Source organism: Dermochelys coriacea, chromosome 9, assembly GCF_009764565.3.
Source record: "Dermochelys coriacea isolate rDerCor1 chromosome 9, rDerCor1.pri.v4, whole genome shotgun sequence".
Classification (NCBI taxonomy): Eukaryota; Metazoa; Chordata; order Testudines; family Dermochelyidae; genus Dermochelys; species Dermochelys coriacea.
In genome coordinates this window covers 9,677,941-9,703,828 of record NC_050076.1, presented here as the reverse complement: position 1 = coordinate 9,703,828, position 25,888 = coordinate 9,677,941, and the positions used below count along the sequence as shown (strand labels likewise).

The following is a 25,888-nucleotide window of genomic DNA, read 5'->3' as shown; positions in this document are numbered from 1 at the left end:
TCTTAACCATGCTGTTGAACCCTAGGTAAAGCCTTGGACTTCTCTAAAGGTTTAACATGATTCAAGGACACGATTAAGGGAGATCTGTAAAGGAAAAATGGTTTCATATCTTTTGTGGCCAAATATCTTTTGTGGCCATAACTAAGGCTAAATTCAACATAAGCATGAATTTTTCAGCTGTGTAGATGGGACCTTACTAAGCCCCTCTCATTTAAAATGAATGACAGGCTCATTTTTCTCCTTATATTACACAGAAATACCAACTACACAGAGTGTTTTGTACTACAGTATTTATACTTTTCATAAAGACCAAACAAAGTGTGGTTTTACACAGTTCAGAATGGCCTATTTAGAGAAATTCCAGATTCACACACTTGGTGGTTGTTGGTTATAAATGCATACATTCTGTCGTGACTGGGGTGTGGGGGGAAGGGGAGACAGGCAAATTATCAAGAGAGTTCTGTGCTTTTTACCTGTCTGATTATCTCTCATCAATCACAATATACAAATACATCATCATCAACATGGAAAATATGTAAGAATTACAAACCGTACCAATTCTCAGCTGGGCAGAAGAAATCTTAGTAGCAACTTTCCACTCCAGCTGCTGGTGTAACTACACAATTTGGCCGCTTTAAATACTTCCGATCATCTAACAGCAAATCAGACCTGAAGCACTTATTTTTTTTTTTTAAAGGAAACTCCTGACCTTTCTGCCACCCAAGTCTGTTTGAAATCTCAAAGACTGGCTATTAAACTGGTTAAGCAAGCGGAACACCAACCACATAAATCTTGATTCACGATGGCAATGAAAGTCACCGTTAGAACATGGTTGGGCAACAATGATTTACTACTGTGTGTCAAGACTGTGGGCCCGCATCTCTACTCCATAATACTAGTGAAGGCTGAGGCCTGGTTATTTTTATAGCATAGACTGGGCCTGAGACCTTGAGAGTGGAAGCCAGGGCTTAATTTGTGCTAGGGCTTGCCAGGGCTGAGCACTTCTAGGCTCAGCAGTTCATAGCCCTGGCACCTCTGGGCTTGCCGCATCAGTAATGAATATAAAAGAAAATTGCTTGAGCCCCTAATTGCTTGAGCCCTGGCACCTCTTTCATTACAAATTAAGCACTGGTTGAAGCCTGTTAGCAACCACCATTTTTAAACATCCTGGCAGCTATCAAACCTTCTCCAAACAGTGTAAACATGTCATGAGACTGTGATTTAGGGCTCATCTACTCAACAAATTGTTGTCAGCTTAAACTTTGACTCCTCATAAAGCAAAAGCATTTGAACTTTATTATAAAACCCCAGCAATACAGAACTCAGTCTAAGGTTGATACGACAATGTAAAAACCAGCCATCTCAGGGTACCCAGTTACAACACAGCAATGGCCAAAATGGATAAAATATGGTCTGAGCTTGTAAAGTGGATGGGACAGGACCATACAAGAAGCCTTGGGCTCTTGGTAGCAAGGGTCACGGACACAGCTAAAACACTGCTGAAGGCTTGCTAGGCAGCAAGAGCATCAAACATCTAAGCTGTATCTGTGGCCAGCTGCGTTCTAACCAGCCCCCAACCACGACTGAAACCTGAGTGCTGTATCCAATTCACACAGCCACATGGTAGTGAAGATTGAGTCCATTCTCTCCCTCTTCAGTACATTCATGGTATCAGCGTGACCTACAGACCTTGGTCAAACCAGGACAAACTTTGTTGAAACAGAAAAAAGTGTCAGAAATGTGCAGAAACTGTTATTAAAAAAAGGTGGTGGTGGGGAAGTAGTTAAAATCCAAACTATAATTTTGCAGCTGTTGTTGCCATAGTGCACTGAAGGAAAAGAAAAGATAGTGCAGAAACCTGTTCCCCCACTAGCCCCAGGGCGCCCAAGTAGGACCCAGGCAGGATGTTATGCGAGTGCTCCTTGAACATAAAGGGGTATATGTGTGGCGGAAGACAGCTATCAAATCTATTGTTGCTTCACTGACCGCCCAAGAGGGCACAAGTGTCCAGACTGGGTTCAGGGCCAGGAGTCCCCCCACCTTAGGTGCACCTGCTGGCACGCAGCTGCAGGTCTGAGTGAGGGGAGACTTTAAACTGACACCTTCTGCACATAACAAAATGTCATCACCCCATTTTACAGATGGGGAAACGGAGGCACTGAGGGGTTAAGTGACTTGGCCCAAGTTAATACTGCAAGAGGCAGAGGCAGGAACAGAACCCAAAGGATTCCTGATTTTCTGTCCTCTAAAGATAGACCCCACTGGCTCCCACTCCTGGGAGATGGATATTTTATCAACAACAACAATAATGTCAAATCCTAGCCTTTCATCTAGAGAGATTCCAAAGTGCAATTTTTGGCCTTTCCACAAGTCAACAATAACAGTACAAATAAATTTTAAGTTTGGCAATTTCATATAACCCCCCTCCACGTGAACATGCAATAAAAACTCTCCCCACACTGTTTGGGGAAAGGTGAGGGTAAGAAAGAAGCACTGTTACCAGACAGTGCCTACACTACTGACAATAACAAGAATGTTACAGTGAAGTTATTCTGTGGGGAAGAAAATTACTTCACTCTGAGAAAATTTCATTGTATTGGGGACTGGAGGGACTCGACTTTGCCCTCAAGTCGCTCACATGACTTCAATGGACATCAGCAGGAGTTGTGTGTGTTTGTTCCTCAGGGCAATATTGGGCCTGCATGTCATTTAGTGTAAATGAGATCTATCCCCAGGACAACATGGGCCAAATCCTTATCTCAATGCAGCAGCACTGACTTCAGTAAAAGAGGGAAGGCTCTGTCCCATTGAATTGTGTTTCCTCTAGATACAAATCAACAAAATAGAAAGCAGCACAAATCAAAGGAGTTAGGTATTTGGAGGCTGGATGAGAAACTTGGTGTTCTAAGCCAGCATCCATTCTGTTTGGTATCACAGTCAAACTCATCATTAAACCAATATGCTCTCTAGGGCTCCAATTCATCAAGGTATAATTAAGCCTGTGCATTAATTTTATCTTCGCAGGGACTATTCACGTGCTTCAGTGCTTTGTTGTATCATGGTAATTGCACCATCAAACCCCCCAAAAACTCCACGATACAAAGAAAAACACTTGTGTCTCTGCAATGAAACCATAGTTTAAAGCATTATTAATTCATCGTCGTATTTTGCCCATGGTACAATTCATAGTGAGTGCTCTGCTTTTGGTTTGGCCTTTTCTCCCTTTTCAGTGCTATGACTGCCTTTAATTTATACAGGGCATCACTAATCATGGTATAGAAAAGGTCTCATTTAGTCAAAATCAATCACTGACTTTTGAGCTCTCTAGCGTAATTTCTTTCAGGCCAGTCTTTTTCTGTTTTCACAGTCCTAGGTCAATATTTATGTTTGCAAAAGTTAAGGTACTAGCAGCTTTGTGGGATCTAAAACTCCCATTTTGCATCAAATTGCCGCCATGCAAATGCCAGCAAACCTGCTCTGAAAGAGCTAATGATTTCTGTAGGAATTTTATGGATCTCCACGATATCCTTATGCTGCAGAGATTTGGTAAAGTCCTTAATAAAATGTCCTGGAAAGAAGCAAATAACGATAACACTTTATCTACTCCTCAGAGCTTCTAAAGCCCACCTGCCCGTTTGCAAATGCCGAAGTATAGTCTGATACCATATGGGGATGAACCATACCTAGTCCATAGTCCAGCACACATAGAAAGTGTACAGCATGCAGTCTACTCAAATGTAGAACGTTAAATGACATTCAATGGAATTATCAGCACCAAATGTGGAGGGATGTGATCCAAAACCGATGAACTGGGGGAAAGAATTTGTTTATACTGCAAAAAGACCTCAAAATGTCACAATAGTTGCCATATCTTGGCTCCTGCCTAACTTTGAATTGCCACCTCTTAGTCAAGTCTCCTCCAAAGATATTGTAAACAGAAGGCCATTCACTGAGAGGAAGCAGTCACACCATTGCTGTGCTAAGCTTCACTGATTTGGGACTTGTATTTCCCCCACCACTACCCTGCAGTTTTCTGTTCCTTTTAATGATCAGTTAGAAATGACTGAACACATCATTTTCTATCCAATGGAATTAAGGGAGGCAGCGGAAGGCACAGCAGCAGAGCCAAATGAACAGAAACAATCCAGGACATTCCCATGGTGGAGCAGTAACTGGTGACCATGTTCTTCTGAAGTAACCCAACGTCCAAGCGATGTCGCCACAAGGTGAGTGCATAGTAACTTTTCACTCTGCTGTCGACCTAATTTAGGCCACATCCTATCCAATGGTTCAATAAACAATGCAAGAAGCATTTTTTCTGTTCAATACTGAAGATGATTTTGATGCCGTTTGAATTTTTAATGCTCCTTCAGTTTTTCAGCTCATGCCGTGGACCTAGCAGCTTTCCTGTCAATGAGGTTGGAATGAATTCTGAAGCTCAGAGCTTGTGGGAAAGGTGACTTGATCCAGCATCCAGCAAAACAAACAAAGAAGAGGAAGGAGTCCTGAGGAAAACTTGTCCTGCAGTTCAACTCCCAGCCCTCTGTTCCGCCGTTAAGCTTCTGGCCAGCTCACTTTCCTTCATTTCAGTGTCTGCCAGGGCCATGCTGCATGTATCATTGTACATTTCTGAAAAACAAACACACAGAGGTTGTCACTACAGTGATATCTCAAGGACTTGTAAGCTACAATATGGAGGTTTGCTATTAATAACCCAGAGTACAGAGCAGTAAAATAAAATTGAAAAAAACCTAATCTCAACCCTCATGCTTCATGGCACTAGCTGATCATCAGGTAGGGTCAGGAAGGAATTCCCTTTAACAATTGGCTTGATACATCATGTGTTTTCGATTTTCTTCTGGAGCATCGGTTATCAGTTAGTGCCAGTGGCAGGACATTGGTCTAGGTGGAACACTGATTCATTAGGTTCCAGCTTTAACTACCATGTGTTTCTCTTAAACTGCAGCAAGAAAGTCTTGTTAATTTTCAAAAGTGCTTTCCTAAATCTTAGCAAATTGAAAAACAACAAAACCATCATTAGCTCTCACCTTCAGCTCTCAAGTAAATGGATCATGACAGGTTCTGTCTCAGTTACATCTTGCATTGGAAACAAAATGTAACTGAAGGCAGATTTCAGCCTGATATTTATAAAGAGGGGCCAAAATTGTAATGTTAAACCGGATTTTCAGAGGGTACTCAGATGCAACTCTCTAAATCCAATCACTGCCCTACAGTTTGGGTTTTGGGTCAGATCCGAAACTGGAAAAGGACTATTTCTAGTTCTGGTTTGACTGAAATCTCACTGGGACAGCCCTTCTTGAAAAAACGTTAACCCAAGGTGGTGGAAATATTGTGAGAGCACCTGCTCCGCAACAACAGCTCATGAGATTTTGATGTCATCAAATCCAAACCTGAACCATAGCCCTGATCGTGGGTTTGAACCTTGAACTCCAACTGGGACTGAAATGCCACCTCTAGCCCTGCTCTAGTGAGACACTTAGATTGAAGACATATTGTATTGTCATGTGTATGTTTGATGAGGTGCCAAAGTGCCTTTTCATTAAACAAAAACGGAAAATCAAGGAGCTTTTAAAACCCCATTAGAAACTCTTTATTACCTGCATTGTTCTTCCTAAGGATACTGTTACTATCGCCTTCTGCTGGCTGTAACACACTGGAAGGAATCCAATCGCTTTTCTCAGAAGCCAGCTTCTTTACTAACCTGGAAATTCAGAGTGAGCAGTCAATGTATTTCCCCACCTCCTTTCCCAAAGGTACAGTTCTTCATGAAAATGCACATTATAGGGGTAACTCCTCAGCTACAGCCAAACAGCAGCAGGGGTGGGAGGTGCAGATTGCTAGGGTGGCAATGTAAAGCTCACTTGAGCACTCCTCCAATTCTGGCGCAGCTGTGCACGGGGCCACTGCTAACTGCCAGCAGCCTGAGGGTGTGACTGTGCTACAGAGTCTCTGAATCTGTTCACTGCAAAGACACACATTGTGTGGCAATGAAGCTCCAGATCTGGCCAATGTTTTTGAGATGGTGGGACAAATTCAGAGGCGTCTCCAGGAGGTGTCTAAGATGAGGTATCTGACAACTTTGTCTTCCCCTTCAGTCTGAATGTGACACTGACTAAGCCCCCTTTGGCTGTATTTACTCAGACTCACATCTGACTCCCAACATGAAACTTACTCCCACGCCATCACCTACACATCATCTCTGACTTTGGCCCACTGAGTCTGGCTGTAAGGTAGCCTAACGGAGTCTAAACGAGTGTAACTCCCACATTCAAGGACTAGTCAAAGAAGAGTGTGGCAGGAAAGGCAACTACTAGGACAGTGCAAGAAGTCAATTATAGGGGGCCACTCTATAACTTACACCACATCCCAGCCTCTTGGCATGCAAGTTACATCCGTTTAGAATTCCTGACAGTCATTCATCAGTAAGCGGGTAGAAGGAAGTCTTAAGGGCGTCCAAGTCTCAGGGAGCCTAGGGCTCTTTCTACACCATGAGCTAGGGATGTGATTCCCAGCTTGCGTAGATAGTCTCGTCCTAAGCTCGGCACCCCAAGTACGTGCCAACAGGGTTCAGGCAGGTTGGTACTCAGGGCAGTCGTCTGTGCTGCTGCAGTCACTGCCCATGTTGCCATGGCTACACTGCTATTTTTAGTATCCTCACTTGATGAGAGCTAATGCGAGTACATCTGGTGAGCTGGGGATCACGCCTGTAGCTCGTAGTGCAGAGGCAGCCTAAATGACTGCAAGGGAATCTAACTTATCCCACTTTGCACATCACCTTTGACTACAGCTCTATTTAAACCCTTGGGCACTCCTAGTTACACTGGTGCAACCCCACTGGAGCCAATGGACTTGCACTGATGTAAGTGAGAGCAGGATGCAGCCATTGGTATATTTTCCTCGGTTCCCTGCCAGAAGCCCAACTATTTCCCATCCCCTCTGTTTTCATGTCTTTCTCCACCCAAGCCTCATGTCCAGCCACTACTGGCCAAAGGGGACTAGGTGGGACCGGCCAAGGTCACTGCACTTGAGTCACGCAGCGCGACTGCGGAGCGACTGGAGGAGCCTCTCCTGTCACTGCTGTGAATCAGAAAAGTTACTAGTAGATTAGTTTATTAAACTGTGGGGATATTCGTAGTGACCCCTTTGTTAAAGCTGGGCTCTGATCCATAGAATCCAGAGCCAGAGGGGACCATTGCGATCATCCAGTCTGACCTGCAAACACAGGCCAGAGAACTTCCCCCAAGTAATTCCTAGAGCAGAACTTTTAGGAAAACATCGAACCCTGATTTAAAAATAGCGAGTGATGGAGAACCCACCACAACCCTTGGTAAGTTGTTACAGGGATTAATTACCCTTTCACTCTTGAAGCAGGACTAAAACCCCCGTTTCATACTTCAGTGGCTGAATTTAGACTCCACATCTGACACAGTAACTTTTCAGATACATGTTAACCTCATCCTACCCTCAATATACAGCTGAGCCCAGTGGACAGAAGAAATTCTTGACTTCAAGAGGAGCTGCAGGTGTTAGGCATAAAATGGTCCCACTGGTGTAAGTGTACAATGGTCCCAATGTATCTCCTTGATGCAAATGGGTTATGTGCATGTATCACAGAGAGAATATATCCCTTGTACATAATAACCCATCTTTAAGCCATGTTAGACTATGCCACAGACCGTACAATGTGGGGTTCTCTCTATTTTCTATAGGTTTCCTCCTGTTTTGAGTTTCGTTTCTGCAGATGTTTTCAGATCCTTCTAATTAGTTTTTCCACCTCCTACATGTGGTTACAGCTGTCCTAGCTGCAACTTTCTCTTTTGTACTTACCATTGTCCATTTTCTCCTTCCTGTACAAAATGCACTAAATCTCCATTTTCTAGAGTGAGAGACTCTGGAAAACAGGTTTCATAACTGCCTTCTACCCGTAAAAGATTGGACCCCTAAAACCAATGAAACAATACAGTGTATAGTTACTATGAAGGGAAGAAATAAAAGAGAGAGACTTTCTGGTTAACATACTGAGCTAGGCTCTGCAGAGATTTATTCTTCTGGGAATGTCGTAGCTTTTTCATTCTTTTATTTTTGGTCAGCGCGTGAGGTTAGTGATATTCAGGTATCAGTGCAGGACTCACCTGCCTATTCAAACGCTGCAATTAATAAATCAGCCATCATTCTGACAGTGGGTTTCTGTTTGATTTTACTGAGTCATTAGTTTGGGTGATCCAGATGTGCTTGAATTTACTTATTTTTAAGGGAATGTGAGGTTCCCAGATGCTACAGAAAGAGGCGCTGTGGAAGAGCCCAAACCAATGAATAAACTTCTACTGCGGTTAAGGGCTTCTTTCTTCTTTCCTGTGTTTGCTTCTGCTCTCAGTGACGCTGGTGTATATCAGGAGTAAGGCCCATTGACGTCAATGGACCAGTACAAAATTGGTATAAGTAAAAATGGAATCAGCACCCCTCACCCTTTTATTTATGGGGTTTATAGCAGGGCTGAGATGGTTCATAGAATCATAGAAGATTAGGGTTGGAAGAAATCTTAGGAGGTCATCTAGTCCCACCCCCTGCTCAAAGCAGGACCAATCCCCAACTAAATCATCCCAGCCAGAGCTTTGTCAATCCGGGCCTTAAAAACCTCTAAAGATGGAGATTTCACCACCTCCCTGGGTAACCCATTCCAGTGCTTCACCACCCTCCTAATAGAACAATTTTTTTCCTAATATCCAACCTAGACCTCCCTCACTGCAACTTGAGACCATTGCTCCTTGTGCTGTCATCTGCCACCACTGAGAACAGCCTAACTCCATCTTCTTTGGAACCCCTCTTCAGGTAGTTGAAGGTTACTATCAAATCCCCCCTCACTCTTCTCTTCTGCAGACTAAATAATCCCAGTTTCCTCAGCTTCTCCTCATAAGTCATGTGCCCCAGCCCCCTGATCATTTTCGTTGCCCTCCGCTGGACTCTCTCTAATTTTTCCACATCCTTTCTGTAGTGGGGGGACCCAAAACTGGACGCAATACTCCAGATGTGGCCTCACCAGTGCCGCCTATAGGATGAGACTGAGAATATCTGAGCTTGGGTGTAATATTAATGACAACATATTGTTCCAGTCATTGGGATGATTTCTCACTTTGGAGAAAAGGAAAATAACGGTTAGTTTTAGACCCTTCTGAGTTTTGGGAACCAAAAAAGGCGTAGGGGTGAGGGGAAGGGACTATGCTATTTCCCCCTGTTTCTGTATCTAATGTATTTAAACATAATTTAAATCAGGAGGTTAAAAGTGAGTGAGACTTTCTGTGATTCTGGCTTGCAAAACAACCTAGGGAAGAATTCAATACAACCCAAAGCAATGCCCGGGCATGTCAGTATGTTTACAGAGCTCTGGTGCTACCAGTACTGTGAAATATTAAAAGTGCAAGCTGGATGGGCATTCTGGGCACTGCTAAATCTTATACCTACATACAGTAGCCTAGTCTTAGATCTTAAGGTTCTTGAAAACCTAAGATGGTCTCAAACCAACATCAAGAATGTGTGAACTACCCTGAACTTCAGGGAAATCTGCAGCCTGTTCCAGTTCTGAACTTTTGCACCCATCCTAGAACCAAACCAAGCCCCCTAATTAAAACACCCCATAACTTCAGGAATGCATGGATCCAAACGCTGCAGTTTATGCACATTCCAGGCTAGGCTTACAATGAGACGGGAGTGAAAAGAATTACATTGTTAAGATTGGCCTCTTCCTCCACGTCAGAAGAGTTGGAGAGTTCATCTGTGCTGGATGGGATGGCTTCGAAATCCTCAAAGGTGTCTAGCGAGGGCATCTGCCTGCTGGGCCAACCTTTGCAAAGGAAATGAAACAACAGGATTTAACTACAGGGCATTTGCTCTTAGAGGACTCAAACATTTAAATAGGCAATTCATAGATTCCCTTCCCTCCCCACCCCTGCTATATTAAATATGTATTTCACATTGCTAAATATCTTCCGTTTAAGAATCACAGAATGTAGGAGACAAGGAGCAGAGAATTATGGCAAATGGTGACTTTACAAAGCCACTGTGGGTTTTTCAGGAGCCTTTCAGGTGGGCTTCAGAGTAGCAGCCGTGTTAGTCTGTATTCGCAAAAAAAGAAAAGGAGTACTTGTGGCACCTTAGAGACTAACACATTTATTTGAGCATAAGCTTTCGTGAGCTACAGCTCGGTTTTGTGAGCTACAGCTCACTTCATTCGATGAAGTGAGCTGTAGCTCACGAAAGCTTATGCTCAAATAAATTTGTTAGTCTCTAAGGTGCCACAAGTACTCCTTTTCTTTTTAGTAAATAAACTGTAATGTCATAGGAGAGAGAAATGTGTAACAGCAACAAATCTGCAGCCACCTAGGATTTCTCTGCTGTCATCATGGTGCTCACAGCCACAGCTTTGGTGAGGATTGGACTCAGATCTTCCTGTGCAAGCCACTAATAGTTCAGGTTGTGACGCAGCAGGGAGTGGGGACTATTGACCTGGGAACGTTGCAAGGGAGGTTTTCTGGGACTGTCTGCATTGGGGATGGGTGACTTTCCTTGAGGGAAAATACCTGAGCATTTAACATGAGAGCCCAGAAGGAGGGGTTGGGGCCAGGTGACTCCTTCTGCCTGGGAAGCTGGACAAAGGCTGGAGCAGGAACCAGTGGGAGGCGGGTGAGACAGCTGGAGGGGGTTTCAGTTTGGAGCTGGCTGGAGAAACGGAGGGAGCCCCAGGGCTGGGATATAAACTCCCTGCCCCCCCCACTCTCCAGAAGGACTTGACTGAGGGGTCCTGGTTGTACCTACAAGCTCTGGTTGGGACTGTGTTCCTGTCGTCCAATAAACCTTCCGTTTTACTGGCTGGCTGAGCATCACAGTGAATCGCAGGAAGTGGGGGTGTAGGTCCCTGACTCCTCCACACTCCATGACACAGGTAAAGGAGAATCTCTATTAGCAACACAGAGCCTGTGACACACAGCTGAGCCATTCTAATGCCTTCCAGTGCAACCCTCACAAATGGCAAGATGTTGCACCAGGAAAGTGAGCACTAATGTGGAATGTTCCAGCACTGCACAATTTTTTTTTATTAATAAAAAAGTTCTCTCCTCTGTGACTTGCTTTCCATTGCAAACTGTGGTGCAAAGGGAGAGAAGTTGCCACATAGAAGCACAATCCATGGGTTTATACGTATCGAAGAAAAACAGCCAGCGTTCAGGCTAACATTCATGAGACTTACAGTAGGACCAAGTGAACAGATTCGCTGCCTCTCCCTCCCCCCCACCTCAGCTTTTGCCCAAAACTTGAACCTGAACTTAATGACTCTTTCTTGAAACAGTTTCACCTTTCTCTCTGCTATTCATCTGCATGCATCCATGGAAGCAGAAGTGACCTGATCCTGCCAGATGGGATTCTCTTGGGCTCCCTCCAACACTGCCACACAAGAAATACCAGGGATCTAACGTGAGCGGCAGATTTCCAGCCCAGACACAACCGTCTCGTCTTAGTGCCCTCGGACACACGACGGGGTGTCAAGGTGCTACATTATTTTATATCCTAAAAGGAATCCACCTTCCCTCCCCCAGGAAGCTCTTGGGATGTACATGCTGGAGTGGCAAATCTGCCACTCTGGGACAGGGTGTAATGTGCCCCCTGCTTGGCCAACTCTGAAGGCTGGTGCGGAGTGGGCGGGGCCATGGACACCGCCTTTCAGAGAGGTGTGGAGTATGTGCTTATTAAGAAAAAGCAGGGACACTACTCTTCACAAGGGCACTGGGCAGCCTCTGAACAGGTGCATGCTGGGGGAGAGGTGAAAGAACAAACGCAGGGGCCCAGCAGACATTTCCTTCATGTTAATAGATCCAAGAGGTGCAGGTAGCTTGGATGAGGATTCAAACTTTTTACAGCTTACTCCTATTGAACACAAATTAGTCCATGGCAAAGACAAGATGCAAAGTCAGATGCTCTCACGATATACTTATGCACGACCCAGCCGTGTATGCACACTCTAGAACAAAGGTTGGTTTAAAACAATACAAACCCAGAACCACCGTTTTTTTATTTATATGTTACTGAAAAAAATCCATTTCCCCCCCCAAAATAGGTGGCAAATGGGGGAGGAGGGAAAGGCGAAAGGAAGGTAAAGGAATGGGAGGGAACACCAGAGCGATATCTCGATTTCTATCTGTTAGAGATTAATCAAAGCGTCCTAAAAAGTTAGACCAAATCTTTTCACATTTGTCTGAAGTCCCTCTTCTTCCAAATGTTACTGCCTCTTTAGCCGCCAGGTCAGCCAAGGCACTGTGCCAAGCTTCTAACCCTGGAGATAGTCTGTTCTTCCATCAATCTAAGCAATAAACAGTTTGGCTAGAAGCACTGCTCTGGAGAACCAAGCCTAGAGAGATATTTTAAAATGGAGAGTGGTCTGACTTAGAACAATTCAGGAAGGTACATCAGAGGCCTTGTTGACATGGGAAAGTTTTACTAGTTATTCTGATATAGTTACACCAATATAACCCCCGGTGGATACTCTTCTTCCAATATAAGAGTGGCTTTTTTGGTTTAGCTTAAACCCCTTCCTGAGCTAAATAAACTAAACTATTGATTTAAATTCACACATTTAGATTATAGCAAAAAAACCCGATGTTCCTGGGCAGACTAGTGGTGATTTCATGCCATTGTCATTCACAGCCAAGAGTCAAGATGTTCACTGTAATACTTAAAGACTTCCCAGCAATAAAGATTCCTACAACAACACCATCACCTTGTCCATCCTTTTCTCTGCTAATTTTCATTGCAATGACAGGATTTCAGAGACGGCCCATGTTCAGTACGTTTTCATACGCTGCAGAGATGCTATAAAATAACAGGCCAGATTCTGAACTTACCAGAGTTAATTTAAAATAGTTATTCTGAATCCACTAAATAAAATCAGAATTCAGGCCATTATTTCTACATTCTGCAGTGACCTAGGCTTATGGTTACATTTCTTTCAAAGGAAATAATGTTTCCTTTAAAAAAAAATGGAGAGAGAAAATAATGAGGACTTCGCTTAAGGTAAAGACTGTTTAACATAGTCATAAATATCCTCAGATTTACATGAAGCACCGTGAACATTTTAATTCTGTTTACCTGTCTGTGAAGCAGATCTAGGAACTGGTCTTGTGATGGAACTGGCATTACATTTAGTCTGGGCTAAGATGGTGTTCTCAAAAGCATCTGTGACAGGAAGTAGAAGTTTGTCACTTACTGAGATTCTTCTTAAAAGTGAAAAACTGAACATGGATCCACTATCAAGTTTATTCCTTTACTGCCGAAAAAAAAGCAAGTTTGATCTCTTGAACGCAAACACTGCTGCAATCACATTGGCATTCCACTAAAACACAGATGCAATGTGAGATGTGCAGAGAGCAAACAGAACAAACCAAAGAGAAATGTGGATGTCATTTATTGACTGAAAAATAATTGTCACGTGAATGGTGCAGTATTCCATTCCTCCAAAGTTTCCTTATTTTCCCCTGTAACATACTGTCCTTGCAGCATTTGCAATACTTCTGTAGCTCCTAGAGTTTGTTTTGGGTGGTTTTCAATGACCATCCAAATGACAAGTGTTATAAACTGGACTAATAAAAACCATAAATTGTTCCTCCTGACCAAGAATGAATGAAATAATTCCTAATCAATGCAAATTGGTTGGGGAGGTTTAGGGTTTTTCACAGCAAAATCAATCCCTTAATGTTATCAATTGTATCTCACTTGGAGCTTTGGAAGCAGCAGCATCCACAAGTAAAGATGTGACAATGGTCATTGTTTCATGTTAAGAGAGACGGGGTATGCTACTCAGTTGGGGATCAGGATGATCCTGCACCCAGGAGCTGGAGTCACCAGGGAGAAGAAAACTGAACAACCCCCTTTTCATCTGTGCCCTGAACCACAGTCCCCTGACTGTACCCAGGACTGTTTCCTCCATCCTCTGAAATCCAGCTTCCTCTGCTGGGGTTTATAAGGCAGCTGGCCACAAATATCGGATAGGTTCCATCACTGACCAGCCATTCACCCCTTGCCTACGCAGATTTCTGCAGAGCAGCACAGATGAAGGAAGCGTTCTGCAGTTTACCTCTCCTTGGATAGCCCTGGCTCATGAGTCCTCCCTATACCCTGACTCTATGACCTAGCTTTGTCACAGCCAGCCATTGACCATTAAAAGGGGACTCTGTGAAATGCAAGCATGTGCTGTTCCAAGTACATGGTGGCGAATCCCTCCCTGAATTGTGAACTGGTTAGCATCCTTTGTTCAATTCAGATCTGTCTCTCCACAATGGAAGAATATGCTGCAGGTAACAGTCTTAAACTCTGCTTGAATGAAATGAAACACTGCACCTTTAATGGACAAAAATGCTGGTGTCTAGCCTTCTCTCTATGCAGCGTGCACATACCCCCTGCTACCATGACAAGTGTGATGTCTGGGGAGAGTGGAAAGGGACAGGGATGGCCAAACTAGAATTTGCAGTTCAAACGCAGCTTAGGGATTATCGAATGCTGTCAGTGCTGCTCTCCTCTTTAATGTGATGGTGCAGCTCAGTGAGACTTATTATTAAAACTAAGGCAGAATCTCATTGACCCCACTTAATGCCAATTAAGTGCCATTCCCTTGATACGGTGTCAGCAGGGTTCCCATCTGGGCAGCACTGCAGTTAATTTCTCCTTCTTTGGATCGATGAGATGAAGAAAGACCCAAATGGGATCCAGATTCTGCTTCTGAATAACTCTCAGCCCCCACCAAGTCAGAGGGCTCTGACCCTTATAGAGAAAGAAAACAGCCACAAAATCCAGATTTGGCACTGGGTCCAGATTCTGGAACTTCACCGCCTTCCCAAAGGGAGTTTGGACCTGGAGCTTTGATTCAGGCCCATCCCTAAATGAGATTCTTTAAACATAACTCCAGTAATGAGGTGACAAGCATAAACTGAGACACTAAACTCATAAATCCTTGTGGATTTTAATGTAATCTACCACCAGTGATGAAGAGATATGGATGGTATCAATGAACTATGGAGAAGAATTCCATGCATGATGCCAATACTTGTACCTTCAAACCCCAGGGGAGTTGGATCACTCTTTATTTCATGTCTCTTGACTTTAACTGCAGAACCCAGGGGACCTGTGTGAAGTTTGCAGATGCACAAAATTATAAATGTAGTTAGAGGTACAACTTTTTTCCCCATTATCTGTTTGCGAGAAACATGATCTGGAATTACTGGAACTGACCAGTGTAAAGAGTGTAGGATAACGCATTTACTAAAGAAAACAAACAAAATCCAAAAAAATCAAAACAACCCACTAAGCAATTCTGGAAAAGGGAAAGAAAAGCACTTTTGTGATATGCACTAAAAAACAAACCCCCTCTTGAAACTTTGATCATTTACAGTTTAAGTAAAATTGAGAAAAAGTAACTGGCTCCAACTTTTATGGACTTTCATCTCCCGTTTGTCCAACAGGTGGCACTAGGCCATTCAAATGTCTCAGGGAAGACTTAGCAGGGCTCTGCCTTGGATCAGTGAATGTACCAGAGGTATACTCTTGAATAAGAGAGGATGCCATTGTATTCTGAGTTGCAGGGTGCCGCTTGCAAGTTGATTTACTGATAGTCATCCCGTGCCCTGCTTCACATCCACAAGGTGAGATGATGTGATGGGGTTAGTCTGTTACCAGGGAGGATAAGAGAATGATGGCAAGTAACAGGTTTCAGAGTAGCAGCCATGTTAGTCTGTATTCACAAAAAAGAAAAGGAGTACTTGTGGCACCTTAGAGACTAACAAATTTGTGGCACTTGAACGAGCAAATGAGAATCTTGACTAGCTCTGTACTTGGGTAAGGGCAAGGCAAAGTTTATGCTTTGGGCATGTCATCCAAAATCTTTCCTTAAAGTACCTGACAGCAATAAAATATGTAATTGAAAATCATTGACTCTGCCTTGCATCTCTTAAAATCATTCAGAATCAGGTTTCATTTCTCACCTTCTGGCCAAGAAACCTGCCCACCAATCTTGTTTTGATTAAAATCTCCATTATGATTTTTGGATTGGAAACTCTCACAATGCAATTGATATTTCTTTATAATTTACACACATTTTCTTCAATAAGCCACTCCACAAAACAATGCCAGGGATATGATGTCCCCTCTCTGCTCCTCTGTACAGCTATGGCTTCCCATTTCCTCTCTTACCTAGTCACACTGTATATCACACCAGCCTACCCACAGCTAAAATGGCAATCAGGCATCTCCCTCCAGAGCCACAGTCTGAATGAGGATAACAGATGAAAAGCTCTTTCTCCACACCATGTCCATTACATCCAGAGCATCACTAACACAGGTTTCAGGAGCTCATCATCTCTTTGCTCAGGCAATGGCTTAGCTCATATTCTTCAATGCATCTTGAAGCCAACTGTGCTAAGAATAAGGGGCTTGATCCCATTTAGAGCCAAGCAAGTAAATTTTACTTGCTTAGCTCTAAATTTTACTAAATGAATTTACTAAATGAATTTTACTAAATGAACAGAATTTTTCTGTTTCTGAATTGCCCGCAAACAGCTTGAGGTTTTCTCCAGTTTCTTCGTTAGCTCTGAGTACTTTCTGCAAATAGCTCTAGGCCTATAAATTGTTCTGGAGTGATGTGTTGTGAAGACTGTGTGACGAATGCACACACAGATATTATGGTGATATGCTTCAGTTTCCTCACTGTTGGATGAACATGACTTTTACAATCATGTGTCTTGGGCAAACCCTTGCATTTGTGAGCTCAAAACTGACCACTTCCATTCATATTTTCTATTATCCAAGTCTGCTGTTTCTATGAACATTCCTGCCAGGTAATGTGTCCGATAGACTAGTCACAGGAAGAAAACGCAAAATGGGTGCAGACTCAGGCAAAGCAAATTCAATTTCTGTGAATATTGGTGGGACTTGTTTGAGGTATATTCATCCAGATAGACTATGAAGTCGACAACAAAACTCCCATTGATTTCAATGGAAAGGGGATCAGGTTCCATATGCATGCAAATGTTTCAGATACATAGACCCAGCGGGGCCTCTCTCTCTCTGCAGATGACATATTCTGGCCCTGATCACTCTCCCTCTGCAGCCCTCTGCATATATCAGATTTGAGCCTGATGTACAGACTTATCCCTTAAACGTACATGTTTGGCAGTAGATGTATCACAATCAGCATGAAGGGAAACCAGGCTCGCTTAGCAGGCAGTATGACAGTACCTTTGGTCAGAGCAGATATGGTGACTGTGGTGCTGATGGAGGAGGCTAGGGAAAAGCGACGGGTAACTTCTCTCTCTTTAGATTCTGGATCTGGGAGAACAGAGAGATGCAGGACAAGGCAGGGTTAGAGGTTAGTAAGCAGAGGAGGTTATACAGGTCCAAAGCAAAGCAGCAGTTGAAAAAGGGTAAGAAGGTCAGTTGCCAAGAAATGTACAATCTCATAAGTGACATGCATAGAAAAATATATTTTTAAAACATTTACCGTTACACCACCCTTAATATTGCAGGGGAAAACCAGTACCAATTAATACCTTAGCACCAAACTAGGGTGAGTACTGTTGCAAACCACACAGAGATGAACAGGACAGTTAAAATGGCACAGTTTAATAGATGGGTTATGTGGATTTTTAAAAGAAAAATATTGGAACTGTTCTGCAATGACTGGTTTACTGGTGGCTGAAAAACACTGACAAATAAACTCTTCTGGGCTAGGGCCCAGGTTTGGTAAGGTATTTAGGGACTCATTGATACTCAGCGGGTATAAATCAGCATGACTCCACTGAAGGCAAGGAAGTTTCACTGATTTACATCAGCTCAGGATCTGGAGCCCTGGATCTTTTCTTTCAAGGAGCCAAATTCAGTTGTGGAGAGAGGACACAACTTGCACAGATTTTGATGTGAGCTGTCTCCACCTCCCTCCAGCTGACTTTGTCTTAAAGCATTTTATAAAATAGACCCGTGGACTAATTAACTGCCAGCTCCAGAAGGAAAGTGGCATTTCTAAACGTATTGAAAACCCGCAAACACTTGTTAAAGGCATGATCCTGTGAACAAGTAGGCCTGGGAGTAACTCCGATGATACTGACTTCAATGGGACCACACTTATGAGAAAATTTGCTCACTTCTTTGTGTTTCTGGATTGGGTCCTTGGGTCCTGATCCTCCCAACATGCAAGCACAAGTAACTTGACTCAGACGAGTAGTCGCATCGATATCAATGGGACACAACCCATATGAGTAAAGCAAAACATGTGCATAAAATCCTGATTCAGCAAAATATTAAAGGCATGTGATTTACTTTAATGGCACATGGCCTCAATGGGACTTAGCATTCAAACTGTGCTAAAATGTTCTGTTGGAACTTTCTTCCATGAGAGTTTTGTGAAAAAAATCTATTTTCATCCAAAACCTGAACATGTGCTATTTTAAGATTTTTGTCAAAACCCCCAAAACACTCAAAGAAAAATTTAAATGAAAACAAAACTGTTTTATTTGCACTGGAATTTTCCATAGATTCTAAGGCAGGATCATGGCCTAAGTGTTCGCAGGATTGCAATTGTATATCAGAGACCTTTTTGTTCCAGGATTCAGCAACTGAGAAAATCGGTCCCCCAGATCTTCTGAGGATCCAAAGGGAAGGAGTCCCTGGCTTTTCTGTTGCTATCCTACTCCTAGGACTAGAAGAACACTGGGGTGCAGTACACTTTATGGTGGTTTCTGACTTACAATGTTCTAAATATCTCAGTGTGCTTTACAGAACTACAGTACTGTAGAGATTTAGTAGTGATCTAAAAAAAAAAAATCTTTCATTTTCCTTTCTTTTTGTATTTCCCCATTTCAGTGTCTAGACACTAGAGGTTTTTTTAAGCCCTCATTTCTATTTGACAAACATTACTTCTCACTGCGTCTTTCCCCTGGGACAGAAATTAGCATGACTGGTTTAACAACTAGTTAACTAGTTAGAGAAGTGATCAAGAAGAAGCAGAAAGCATACAGGGAGTGGAAGATGGGAGGGATCGGCAAGGAAAGCTACCTAATTGAGGTCAGAACATAAAGTGAGACAGGCTAAAAGTCAAGTAGAGTTGGACCTTGCAAAGGGAATTAAAACCAATAGTAAAAGTTTCTATAGCCATATAAATAAGAACAAAACTAAGAAAGAAGAAGTGGGACCGCTAAACACTGAGGATGGAGTGGAGGTTAAAGATAATCTAGGCATGGCCCAATATCTAAACAAATACTTTGCCTCAGTCTTTAATAAGGCTAAAGAGAATCTTAGGGATAATGGTAGCATGACAAATGGGAATGAGGATATGGAGGCAGATATCACCATATCTGAGATAGAAGCGAAACTCAAACAGCTTAATGGGACTAAATCCAGATAATCTTCATCCAAGAATATTAAAGGAATTGGCACCTGAAATTGCAAGCCAGTTAGCAAGAATTTTTAATGAATCTGTAAACTCAGGAGTAGTACCGAATGATTGGAGAATTGCTAATATAGTTCCTATTTTTAAGAAAGGAAAAAAAAGTGATCCAGGTAACTACAGGCCAGTTAGTTTGACATCTGTAGTATGCAAGGTCCTGGAAAAAATTTTGAAGGAGAAATTAGTTAAGGACATTGAAGTCAATGGTAAATAGGACAAAATACAACATGGTTTTACAAAAGGTAGATCACGCCAAACCAACCTAATCTCCTTTTTTGAAAAAGTAACAGAAGGAAATGCAGTGGATCTAATTTACCTAGATTTCAGTAAGGCATTTGATACCGTGCCACATGGGGAATTATTAGTTAAATTGGAGAAGATGGGGATCAATATGAACATCAAAAGGTGGATTAGGAATTGGTTAAAGGGGAGACTGCAACGGGTCCTACTGAAAGGCGGCTGTCAGGTTGGAGGGAGGTTACCAGTGGAGTTCCTCAGGGATCGGTTTTGGGACCAATCTTATTTAATCTTTTTATTACTGACCTTGGCACAAAAAGAGGGAGTGTGCTAATAAAGTTTGCAGATGATACAAAGCTGGGAGGTATTGCCAATTCAGAGAAGGATCGGGATATTATACAGGAGGATCTGGACAACCTTGTAAACTGGAGTAATAGTAATAGGATGAAATTTAATAGTGAGAAGTGTAAGGTTATGCATTTAGGGATTAATAACAAGAATTTTAGTTATAAGTTGGGGACGCATCAATTAGAAGTAGCGGAAGAGGAGAAGGACCTTGGAGTATTGGTTGATCATAGGATGACTATGAGCTCCAATGTGATATGGCTGTGAAAAAAGCTAATGCGGTTTTGGGATGCATCAGGAGAGGCATTTCCAGTAGGGATAAGGAGGTTTTAGTACCGTTATACAAGGCACTGGTGAGACCTCACCTAGAATACTGTGTGCAGTTCTGGTCTCCCATGTTTAAAAAGGATGAATTCAGACTGGAGCAAGTACAGAGAAGGGCTACTAGGATGATCCGAGAAATGGAAAACTTGTCTTATGAAAGGAGACTTAAGGAGCTTGGCTTGTTTAGCCTAACTAAAAGAAGGTTGAGGGGAGATATGATTGCTCTCTATAAATATATCAGAGGGATAAATACAGGAGAGGGAGAGGAATTATTTAAGCTCAGCACCAATGTGGACACAAGAACAAATGGGTATAAACTGGCCACCAGGAAGTTTTGACTTGAAATTAGATGAAGGTTTCTAATCATCAGAGGAGTGAAGTTTTGGAATAGCCTTCCAAGGGAAGCAGTGGGGGAAAAAGATCTATCTGGCTTTAAGATTCTACTCGATAAGTTTATGGAGGAGATGGTATGATGGGATAATGTGATTTTGGTAATTAATTGATCTTTAAATATTCAGGGTAAATAGGACTAATCCCCTGAGATGGGATATTAGATGGATGGGATCTGAGTTACCCACGAAAGAATTTTCTGTAGTATCTGGCTGGTGAATCTTGCCCATATGCTCAGGGTTTAGCTGATCGCCATATTTGGGGTTGGAAAGGAATTTTCCTCCAGGGCAGATTGGAGAGGCCCTGGAGGTTTTTCGCCTTCCTCTGTAGCATGGGGCACGGGTCACTTGAGGGAGGCTTCTCTGCTCCTTGAAGTCTTTAAACCACGATTTGAGGACTTCAATAGCTCAGACATAGGTGAGGTTTTTCGTAGGAGTGGGTGGGTGAGATTCTGTGGCCTGCGCTGTGCAGGAGGTCGGACTAGATGATCAGAATGGTTCCTTCTGACCTTAGTATCTATGAATCTAAACTACAGCTTCTGTAGCACCTTTTCATGCCAAAACATCTTATGAGGGACACTAGCACAATCACAGAATCATAGAATATCAGGGTTGGAAGGGACCTCAGGAGGTCATCTAGTCCAACCCCCTGCTCAAAGCAGGACCAATCCCCAACTAAATCATCCCAGCAAGGGCTTTGTCAAGCCTGACCTTAAAAACCTCTAAGGAAGGAGATTCCACCACCTCCCTAGGTAACGCATTCCAGTGCTTCACCAACCTCCTAGTGAAAAAGTTTTTCGTAATATCCAACCTAAACCTCCCACACTGCAACTTGAGACCATTACTCCTTGTTCTGTCATCTGCTACCACTGAGAACAGTCTAGATCCATCCTCTTTGGAACCCTGGTTAGGTAGTTGAACGCAGCTATCAAATCCCCCCTCATTCTTCTCTTCCGCAGAATAAACAATCCCAGTTCCCTCAGCCTCTCCTCATAAGTCATGTGTTCCAGTCCCCTAATCATTTTTGTTTCCCTCTGCTGGACGCTTTCCAATTTCCCCACATCCTTCTTGTAGTGTGGGGCCCAAAATTGGACACAGTACTCCAGACGAGGCCTCATCAATGTCGAACAGAGGGGAACGATCACGTCCCTTGATCTGCTGGCAATGCCCCTACTTATACAGCCCAAAATGCCGTTAGCCTTCTTGGCAACAAGGGCACACTGCTGACTCATATCCAGCTTCTCGTCCACTCTAACCCCTATGTCCTTTTCTGCAGAACTGCTGTCTAGCCATTCGGTCCCTAGTCTGTAGCGGTGCATGGGATTCTTCCGTCCTAAGTGCTGGATTCTGCACTTGTCCTTGTTGAACCTCATCAGATTTCTTTGGGCCCAATCCTCTAATTTGTCTAGGTCCCTCTGTATCCTATCCCTACCCTTCAGCGTATCTACCTCTCCTCCCAGTTTAGTGTCATCTGCAAACTTGCTGAGGGTGCAATCCACACCATCCTCCAGATCATTAATGAAGATATTGAACAAAACTGGCACCAGGACTGACCCTTGGGGTACTCCACTTGATACCAGCTGCCAACAATGGAGGTCATCACAGCTGTTCAGTAAAAAGCTTAATGCAGCCTTAACTACTGTGGTGTTGCTACTGACGCCTCCGTAATCTGATTGGAAATTTTATGCTTCTGAGATTATATGAATTTACTTGTAAAAGCACAAACATACTGTTCTGTGTCAGGGGTATAAACCTTTCTACACCCATTTATAATCCTGAAGAAACACAACAGGCCAAATTCTGCTGTCAGTTGCAACTCATAATTATAATTGAATTACTCCAGATTTATGCTGCTGTAACTGAAAACAGAATTTGGCCCAGTATTTAACGTGGCCAGATGCAATTAAATTCCACTTTCCATTCATGGTCTTAGATCTTCTTTAGTATTTCCTTTTTTCAGGATACTGATGGTGACTTTTTTTCTCATCCAGACTCCAGCACCCCTGCAGATGACTTTAAAAGATCAGGGAGATGATTGACTTCAGGGGCAGTTTTGAGGGTGGCAGGAAAGCAGAACTGGGACCTAGAGAGGTCAATGCTAAGATACCCACTTGCTTTTAAATAGGACTTTCTCCTTCCATGAACTATGCAATCTGGCAAGAGTTGTTCAGCAAAGGTGTCCACACTGCTTGTATTGCCCAGGTCAAATCCATTGAGCAAACCCAGTATAGTCTTGTCACTGTTATTGATTATACCCCCTCTTCTAATGTGTACTGTATCTTGATGAGTTATTCTTTATAGTACTAGCAGTACTAGCAGGACCAAAAAAAAACCCCATCACTACACAGGGAAATGACAGCGATCTGCAGGATATTGCATATTGCAATTACTATCATAGGCTTCGTCCATGCCAAGAGAGAATCAAATCTAGTTCCCCTGAGCGCACAGAACAGAACAACAAACTGAAATCAATAAACACATGCATGATGTAGCATGTTTTAGATGTGTCAAAAGAATCATACCTCAGAACCAGATCCTGCAAGTCAACGATTTGAGGGTGCTTAGCATTTAAAAAGAGTGGACCCTAAATCAACAATAGTTTGAGTAATGCCCATGCTCCACAGGGATAGCACCGTATTTCAGTATTCTCCTTTGCCCGGAAAGAGAATAGAAGGAGAAGACAGATCCCACAAGGACTGAGATGATTGCAGACAGAAGAGGGAAAAAGGCTCAAACCAAAACTAAGGGTTCATAAAGCCCCAAACTGAATTGCAGTCTGAACCTGAATCTGATTTTGACTTTTGCAAATGTTTCCATAATTGACCAAACCAAATCTGAAAACTGCCATCCTCTGGAGTCAAAGTCCAGAACTGGATTTTGCAGCTTAGACCCTCTCTCTTTAGTGCTGCCTTATCTTAGCCGAAAGGACTTTGGGACTGCTTTGGTTTTTGGTGTGTTCTCCTCTGCTATGTCACTTTTTAAATGTAATGCTTCCGCTTTGCCTCTTTCTATTCATTGACATTTTCCTCTCCTGATGCGTCCACTCTCCATTATCCTACACTGACCTTTGGCCTTGTGGTGCACTTGGAAAGAAAATGTCACTTATCAGAACAGGAGAAAAGCAAAAAACATCATACAGTCAGAGGTTCTGTGCCCTGCAATGTGCAGGAGATCAGACTAGACGATCATGATGGTCCTGTCTGACCTTTAAGTCTATGAGTCATTTCAGAAAACTGCTTGCAAATTTTATTTCCCGTTTTCACTGTCCAAATTACTTCCTCTTCCTCCTGCTGGCATAATGGCCCCAGAAGCATGCAGCACTTTCCTTCCAGGGACCTTAAACACTTTCCAAACATTCATGAGTCAAGATTCACAATTCCCCAGTTCACAGATGAAGAAACAGAGGAACAGAGAGGTGAAGGAATAATTTCCAGATCTCCTGATTACCAGTCCCATGACATAATCACTAGACCATGCTTTCTTAACCACTGACCGCAGTTTCTTACAGAGCCTAAGCGATCGCACAAATGAAAATTTAACATGTTACACCAGAAAGCAAAACATTGCAGGGTGGCTGGGTGTTTCCCTCTCCCACTCAAGAAGCTGTGGAAAAAGTTATTGTTGGGGGTGTGTGTGTGTGGTTGTTCTGTGCTTTAATAGAATCTTTCACGATTAGGTTCCTGTGAGAGGCCTGAATGCAAAAATGAACGTTTTGCGTCTCATCAGTTACGCTTTCCATCACCATACTAAAGACACAAACTTTGTCGATACTGCCATGGGAGCAATTTTGTAAAAAAGGATTGACCAGAGGAGCACGTGCGTGCGTTTGGATGGGATGCAGCAGCACCTTAGGAGGTAGTGATGGATGGCACCATGGAATGGATAGAACATCGTGGGATTGTACACAGGAGACAGATGGCTGGAGACTAAATGCTGCATGGGGTGATTTTACCTTTAGGTGGAGCTCTGCGGTTCGAAAGACCTTGTAATGTGAATCGCTTTCTAGCAAGAGCTGAGCACTCAAGGTTAAGGCTGGTGGAAGCATCAGCTAGGAGAGAGAGGCAGAGGGAAAAGAAATAAGACAGGAAGGGTCACCCTTTCAGCTTATGGGAAAGGAAAGGGTAGAGCTGGATGACAAGCAAAAAAAAAAAAAATCCTTTAGATTAAGTCCAAGCTTTTGCAACAGCTGAAGAGGTGACATGAAGCCAGGTAAATTAAACTAGCTGGGCCAAGCTGATCCCTGGTATAAATCAACTGAGTTGCACCAGGGATGATTTTGGCTTGCTGAGTTTCCATGGAGAGTAAAAACAAAAAACTGGGGAGGAATGTGGCTATTTGAAAAGGAAAATAAATACAATTTAGCAGCAAGCTAATTAAACACATAACCGGGTGTCTTGTGCCATGAAAAAGTGTCACTGTGATTTTAATAGGCAGCAGCTCCTGGCTCCAGTGGGAAATAAGAGATGAAGCATTATCATGCAGGAAAAATATTAACAATGAGTATTTGTAGCCTCAACCCACTAGGCCACTGCTGTGTATTTCACTTGGAAGTCTAAATCGGTTACTCAGATGCTTTGTGTGATTTAAGCCTTACCTGCTGACATCTTTCCAACAGCCTCTATGCAATTCAGCTGGCATACAATGATGCACTGTATCACTTGATTAGCTGGGATATCTTCTATGCATTCACATGCCAATAAAACTAACAAACCAATCCCCTAACTGAATAAACAGTCAAGCTCCCTGATAATTACATTTACTTGGAGAAGTCACAATCACCCACACATATTAATAAAAGAAACGGACCTGAACCCAGGTCCCAGATCCAAACACAACTGCCAAACTTTGCATCTATCTTCTATCTCTATAATGGACATGTCACACAGAAAAGTCTATGGCAGAGCAAGGGCTATAAACCAGGTCTCCTCACTCCAGGTCCTGTGTTTTGACCACTTGACCATACAGGCCCTCTGCCTTACACTGTCACTATTTCACTGCCAATTGATTTCACCAAGGAGAAGCAAATGGAGACCTGAAATACCAGGGAAACACAGAGAGACAATGCATCCAGATAATATCCAGACTGACAAGCAATAGACAC

At 43.0% G+C, this 25,888-nt stretch overlaps 1 protein-coding gene across 1 annotated transcript in view; it reads right to left on the bottom strand.

Moving 5' to 3' along the window:
- Positions 1 to 280: 280 nt before the first annotated feature.
- Positions 281 to 25,888, bottom strand: part of MCF2L2 (MCF.2 cell line derived transforming sequence-like 2) — a 306,265-nt gene continuing 280,657 nt past the window's right edge. Inside the window, exons 28-35 of the mRNA XM_038416040.2 lie at positions 24,740 to 24,835; positions 17,290 to 17,379; positions 15,110 to 15,181; positions 13,153 to 13,239; positions 9,741 to 9,859; positions 7,849 to 7,961; positions 5,619 to 5,722; positions 281 to 4,629 (exon numbers count right to left, since the gene is read on the bottom strand). Of these exons, the coding sequence (XP_038271968.1) occupies positions 4,529 to 4,629; positions 5,619 to 5,722; positions 7,849 to 7,961; positions 9,741 to 9,859; positions 13,153 to 13,239; positions 15,110 to 15,181; positions 17,290 to 17,379; positions 24,740 to 24,835 (782 nt within the window). The 3' untranslated portion in view covers positions 281 to 4,528. The remainder of the gene's footprint in view (positions 4,630 to 5,618; positions 5,723 to 7,848; positions 7,962 to 9,740; positions 9,860 to 13,152; positions 13,240 to 15,109; positions 15,182 to 17,289; positions 17,380 to 24,739; positions 24,836 to 25,888) is intronic.